This window comes from Electrophorus electricus, chromosome 21 (genome assembly GCF_041902795.1).
Source record: "Electrophorus electricus isolate QZ-2024a chromosome 21, ASM4190279v1, whole genome shotgun sequence".
In the NCBI taxonomy this organism is placed as follows: Eukaryota; Metazoa; Chordata; class Actinopteri; order Gymnotiformes; family Gymnotidae; genus Electrophorus; species Electrophorus electricus.
In genome coordinates, this window is record NC_137517.1 from 587,501 (window position 1) to 595,000 (window position 7,500).

Consider the following 7,500-nt stretch of genomic DNA (forward strand, 5'->3'; position numbering starts at 1 on the left):
TAAGTTTGAACCAATGTCAGTCCCAGTTTGGACTACAGATTCCCATCCATCCCAGCCTTCACAGTGGTGGCGCCCAGTCCTGAACTCTCCCAGGCTCCAATATTCAGTGACCTCCTCGTGTGTGTGTATGTGTGTGTCGTCTTGTGTTCATCTCTGAATTCACTGGTACGTGGGCACCTTACCTTTGATTGTGTGTGAGTGAAGGAAAGTAATCTCATCTCATCTCATCTCTCTCTAACTACTGTGTCAAACGTGTGCGTGTGTACATGTGTGTGTATATATTCGAAGAAGAGATGGGAGTCGATAAGTTAGCTTACTTTTCAAATCTGTTAACTTATCCAGGAGCATAGATTGTTTATCTTGCATTGTGTAGCATATAAAGGACCACTTTCGAGAGACATCTGTCTGGACATTTTATCTGAAATCTATGTGTCTGTGTTCGTGAATAAATCAAGTCGTGTGTAATTGTCATGCAGCGTCTTCTGATTGTGTCAACCTCAAGTGTTGTTGTGGATCATATTACCTTTTACTTTTTTATACACACTTTTTTATACACGTTACATATATCTTTTTTGTCATATATAATATCATTATATATTATATATGTAATATATATAAATATATAATTTATATATTTATATATATAAATATAAATATATATATATAAGCTTAAATATGTATATATATGTATACTCAAAATATATATATATATATAAAACATATATATGTAAATATATATATTTTATATAATATATATATATATTAGTTTTATATGTATATATGTATATATATATATATATATATATATATATACATGTATTATTATATATAAACATATATATATATATATATAGTTGGGATCTAGTATGATCGTCTGATCAGCTCTATAAATCGTTTTTATAATATGGTGTGTTCTGTCTCGATTCCCAGTTGCAGTGCAAGTCGGCTGCCTCTTTGTGTGTGTGTGTCTTCAAGTAGAGGTGGAGTGAGGAGGGAGTGTGTTTGTCGCTTAGATTGTTTTTAGTAGATAAATGACAGGTCTTGGAGATCCAGATATGTACCTATCAGGTGTGGATTACAGTCAGCACAAATTTTTAGACATGGGAACCAAACACATGCAAACTACATGCAGATGCAGGCTCTTTTTGAGTTGGGATTGCATCAGGATGCAAAGTATATGATGGATTTTACAGACATAGTTAGCACGAGACACGGACCTTTTTTTATGAGACTTTTGCTGGACACCACGAGACCTGAATTTTTGGAATTTTCAAATGGAATCTTTATAAAGTGTTCATGCAGTATAAATGCATAAGAATATGAGTGTAAATGAGATGTGGTGTCATCTAAGGTAAATGGGATGTAAATCATCAAAGATGTGAAGATATTAAGATATAATCATAAGTGTAGAGTGTATTATCATAAGAGGTATGGGTATGAAATCTAAAGGTATGTAGAATTATAAATATGAAAAGAGTGTGATTATTGATGTAATGTAAGTCTTGTAGAGTGTAAATATGAGTGTGTAGTGGAGTATAATGAGTGTGTAGGATCTACAAATGTAGTTAATGTGAATTTATGAAGTGCGGTATCATAGTGTGTTATAGAAGTGAGTGCAAGTGTTAGAATTAAACTATGAAGGATGTATGTATGTGTAGCGTGTGTGATGTGTGATCCTGATTTTGACTCTGACTAGACTGTATCTTGAATCCAGGAACTAAATTTCTGATTATCACTTTAGATTGGAAACGTGTGTATAATAGCATAAATCATCATCTGCATGTATGTATGTGTGCGTGTTGTGTGTGTATGTGTCATGCTGTAATTATGATGACTGAATCTGAGGACAATCATTACCAAATTGGCACTAAAAGAATGAACGTGTTCTGAATACTTACCAGGACGAGAGCACAGGAAGAGCCACTCTTTACCTGAAGTACGAACTAATTAGGTGACCTTAATGTGCGGTGACTATATGAATGTATTCATAATTTCTATGTGTGTGTGTACCGCCATCATTTGTATGTAGCATGTAGCTGTATTATGTGTGTATGCATGTGTTGTGTGTGTGTGTGTGTCATGCCTGTGTTTATCATTTGTCAAAGCTGTGTGTGTGTGTTTGTATGTTATCATGTGTGTGAGGAGTTTTGGCGTGCACATGCATCTTTGCCTTGCCTCATTCTCTCATGAATACTGGATGTTCATTGAAATACTCCAAAGTAACCATGCTTTGAGCTTAAGCCTCCTTACATGAGAGTATTACCACAGAATAAGTATACCATAGCAGTATTATATACAACAGAAATGTCCACCCACTGCAGTGCTGCCATCCTCCAGGACAACTTACCATGTGAATGCTCCATGCAGCAAAGTCTTCCCATCACTAGACTAACCCCACCACGCCTTAGGTAACTCCACCCACTACAGAGTAACCCCACCCACTACAGACTAACTCCACCCACTACAGAGTAACTCCACCCACTACAAACTAACCCCACCCGCAGCAGAGTAACTCCACCCACTACAGAGTAAACCCACCCATAGCAGACTAACCCCACCCGCAGCAGTTACTCCACCCACTACAGAGTAACTCCACCCACTACAGAGTAACCCCACCCATAGCAGACTAACCCCACCCGCAGCAGACTAACCCCACCCGCAGCAGAGTAACCCCACCCACTAGAGTAACCCCACCCACTACAGAGTAACCCCACCCATAGCAGACTAACCCCACCCACTACAGACTAACCCCACCCACAGCAGAGTAACCCCACCCACTACAGAGCAACCCCACCCACAGCAGACTAACCCCACCCACTACAGACTAACCCCACCCGCAGCAGGCTAACCCCACCCATAGATCTCAAATCCCTCAGTCTCCTGCAGTCTCCTATAAATGACGACCATCCCATACCTCACAGAAGTCGCCATGGCAACAGCAGATCTGCATGATTCCCACCCACTCCCTGACTACACCGAGACAAACATGGCGTACAGACGGATAAACACAGGTTTGCACGTGCCTCACCTCGACAACGGTCTGTGTCCACCGCCTCATAACCTGCTTTACACACACAGGAAGTAGAGGGAGGCCCCACCCACTGCCCATCCTCCCCACACAGCATAGTGGGTGGGCGGGGACTCAGTCCTGCAGGGGCGGAGTTAGCTACACACATGCCCTCGGCTTGCTCCACCAGGGAATGGGGGATGGTTTCCGGGAAGGCGGAGAAAGAACGTGAGAACGAGACGTTTTTAATGGTCCCAGGCAGTTGGAAGTGTGCACATGTCGCCTGGAAATCGGTGCCTTCTTAGAGAGCCCGCCCACACGCAGGGTCTTCACATTGGACTTCCTCTCTCCCCCACGCCGGAGCAGGAAATCTGCAGCTACCGTGTCCAACTGCAACACCAGGAGAGTACAGTCAGTGTGTGTGTGTGTGTGTGTGTGTGTGTGTGTGTGTACTTTAGCGTATGGGTTCTCCATCCAGGCGGGCTGTGTGTGTGTGTGTGTGTGTGTGTGTGTGTGTGTGTGTGTGTGTGTGTGTGTAGCGTATGGGTTCTCCATCCAGGCGGGCTGTGTGTGTGTGGCCGTGTCCTGGTCACTCTGGTAGTAGTAGACGTTGAAGGTCTCTTTGCAGGCACGCATCGTGGAGGTGATGGTGCCACACTCCATCATGGTGAAGCGTAGCTCCACGTACAGCTGAGACGCTCCACCTGCAGGCACGAACCGCGTCCTCAGCCAGTGACTCGCCGAGCTGTCCGACGGACAGATCTGAAACGTCCTCACGCTGTTACCCTCCTCATCTAGTCCACTCATCTCTTCCCACTGAGTCAGACAGACAGACGAAAAGACAGACAGATGAAGAGACAGACAGACAGGCAGACAGACGGAGACAGACAGACAGACGGAGAGAGAGAGAGACAGACAGGCAGACAGATGAAGAGACAGACAGAGAGGCACAGGAAATATATGTGAGACCAAAATTCCAAGCAAGAGCTTGACCAAGCAATCCTAATTACAACCACTGCAGCTGTTTTATAGTAATGACTCTCAGGTGTGTGGCTGGTTCGCCTACCTGAGTGCACTCTATTATTCACGATTTCTGTGGATGTTGTTTCATCCTAACCTTTGTTACTGTGTGTGCGTGCGTGTGTGCTACCTCAGGGTCTGTACTGGGGTAGATGGTCCATCTGAGATCAGATGTCTCCAGCTTTGTATTCATCACGACTTCTGAAAAACAGAGAGAGAGAGAGAGAGAGAGAGAGAGAGAGAGAGAGAGAGAGAGAGAGAGAGAGAGCGAGAGAGAGAGAGAGAGAGAGAAAGAGATAATGGTACAGTTAGGACAGTCTTCATCTGCTGGTCTCACCCTACAGAACAGTGAAGATAAATTTCTGCTCTGTACAGACAACCTGGTGCTGGTGTCACCCACCACACAGGAGTTACAACAGGACCTGGACATGCAGGAGAACGAGTGCCAGAACTGGACCTGCAGGAGCTACAGGAGCTACAGGAGCAAGCTCACAGAGCATAGTACGTAGTAAAGAGGTTCTACAACACTGATTTAGACATTTCAATCTGGTCCAAATGATCTGGTAGTTGAACAGAGTAATAAAATGCTGGATGTGAGTGTGTGAGGTCTGAGGTCCACTCAGTCATCATAACTGCAGCAGTCACTACAGACCCAAGAACTGAATCTAAAAGAGTCTCAGGTAGTTGTGAGACTCACTAACCCTGTACCAGCTACTACCCCAGAGCAGGCTCTCGCTAACACTGCTCAGCCACCACGCAGAAAACGCCATCTCTTTACAAAGCAGAGTAAAAACAACTATTTGGAACATTGGGACTATGAAACAAACTCAAAGAGAATCAGAGTGTCATCGGGACCTAAACAGAGAGTCTGAACTGCCCGAGTGTCTCCGTCCTGTCAGAGACATGAAGCAGAGACAGAACCTAACCACGTCCAGACTCAGAAAGAATCAGAAAGACCAGGCTGTCCAGAGAGGACAGAACATGGATCCCTGCCGGCCAGCTGAGCTTGGGACAGTGATGCACTTACTCCTTTACTGTGAGAAAAGTCAAGATATAATCCCAAATTTCAGTAATATGACCCAACATGAAATATGACAAATCTTTCTTGGAGCAGCGCACAGCAACCATTACTGCAAAAATATGTAGAACACACACAGTACTGTTTGCTAAATGTTAACACATTAAAAACTTACAATATCTCGTTAATGTCTTATTGACTTTTAAAGTTACATTAAAACTTTTATTATAATTAACTGTTATTATTATGTCTTTTTAAAATGTATTATTATTACTATTATTATTATTATTATTATTATTGTGTGCAATTAAAAATATAAACATTTTCAGTGCTTTGGTAATATTGCATTATTGCCATGATAACAATAAAGCCATCTTGACTTGAGAGAGAGAGAGACAGAGAGAGAGAGAAAGAGAGAGGGAGAGGGAGGGAGGGAGAGAGAGAGAAGGAGAAAGAGAGAGAGAGAAGGAGGGAGAGAGAGAGACATTTAAAATTCCCAAAAGAATTTATTTGTAAGTAACGTGTGTGAATGTTGTCCAATAAAGCACCAATGAACTGAACTGTGTGTATAAGAGGGGAGGTGTGTATATTGGAAATTACTGAGAGGGGGTATATTGGGGTATATTTAAGGAGATATTTGGGGAGGTATATTGAGAGGGTATATTGGGAAACCTATTAGGAGAACATATTAATAGGAGTATATTGATAGGGGGGTATATTAGGGGTATATTGAGAAGGGGTATATTGGGGTATATTGAGGGGGTATATTGGGGTAGATTGACAGGGTATATTGGGTGTATATTGAGAGGGAGGTATATTGGCAGGGTATATTACGATAGGGGTATATTAGAGGGAGTATATTGGGGGGTATATTGAGGTATATTAAGGAGGGGTATATTGAGAGGGGGTATATTGAGGGGGTATATTGAGAAGGGGAATATATTAGGAGTATATTGAGGGTATATTGGGGTAGATTGACAGGGTATATTGGGTGTATATTGAGGAGGTATAATGGCAGGGTATATTGATGGGGGTATATTGGGGAGGGGGCATATTGGGGGGGTATATGGAAATTATATATTAGGAGGGTATATTGAGAGGGGTATATTGGGGGGTATATTGATAGGGGGTATTGGGGGAGTATATTGATAGGGGGTATATTGGGAGGTATATTGAGAGGGGGTATATTGGGGGGTATATTGATAGGGTATATTGGGGGGGTATACTGAGAGGGGTATATTGGGGAAGCATAATGATTCTAAAGTCATTTGTAGTGCATTGTATGCCAGACCTACTGTGAAAACCATGCCTGACAAGAACCCCCCCACACACACACACAGATAATGACAACACACACACACACACACACACACACACACACACACAATCTGAACTGTAATTACAACTGTTGCCAATAAGCAGCATTATTAACATTATTTAACATTATTAACAATATAAGTGAAAGAACTGAGTTGACAATGAAAACAAGCACAAAAAGACAAACTATAAATAATGATATATTATTATATTTATATATATGGAGTATGAATATTTAATTAAATGAGTATTAGTATTAGAGTATTGCTTTAAGGTACACTGATTTCTGAGCGTGGCTGCTATAATAAACAAACTCAGCTGATATTATAAGACATTCAACAACTTCTCCCAACACACACACACACACACACACACACACACACACACACACACACACACACACAAACACACACACCCACACAAACAGACACACACACACACACACACACACACACACACACACACACACACACACACACACACACACACACACACACACACAAACACACCTGACTTAACTCCAGTACTATTAGAGGTAGTTTGCTCTCATTTCTTTGATTCTTTTAGCCTTACAAAGAATGGTCTCATTGCTTACCACTCTTGTCTCACACACAATGTTTTTGCAGTAACATACACACACACTCTTACTGGCTATGTTCCTGGTCATTCCAATACGGTCATGGAGCGGAACGCCAAAATTACAGATCAGCATACCGAGACCTTTACGTGTATGCGCTTTGGCTTAAAACCACACACCACGAGACACTACCATACTTTTTGAGTTGTAAACATCTTTGGCACAAACACATGCGATACACACACACACACACAGGCACACACACACACACACAGCACACACACACACACACACACACACACACACACACACACACACACACACAGGCATGCTTTCTCTCTCTCTTTTCCATGCAAAGCACCTATAATCATCTCCTCACCTATTGAAGAATTGAACAACCTTCACAGTGAGTGTGTGTGTGTGTGTGTGTGTGTGTGCATGACATTTAAATGAGTTAGAGATCATTTATGTGGGACTGATATTGCTCAATCTCAGAAAGATGTGCGTCTCAAAGAGAGTTTTGAGAGTTTAGAAATCACACACACACACACACCACTCACA

The 7,500-nt window shown here is 42.2% G+C and overlaps 1 protein-coding gene across 1 annotated transcript in view; it reads right to left on the reverse strand.

Moving 5' to 3' along the window:
- The window catches only part of ephb4b (eph receptor B4b), a 25,857-nt gene that overhangs the window by 11,849 nt on the left and 6,508 nt on the right, over nt 1-7,500 (reverse strand). Inside the window, 4 exon segments of the mRNA XM_081704846.1 lie at nt 2,920-3,301; nt 3,304-3,399; nt 3,544-3,823; nt 4,158-4,228. Of these exon segments, the coding sequence (XP_081560972.1) occupies nt 2,920-3,301; nt 3,304-3,399; nt 3,544-3,823; nt 4,158-4,228 (829 nt within the window).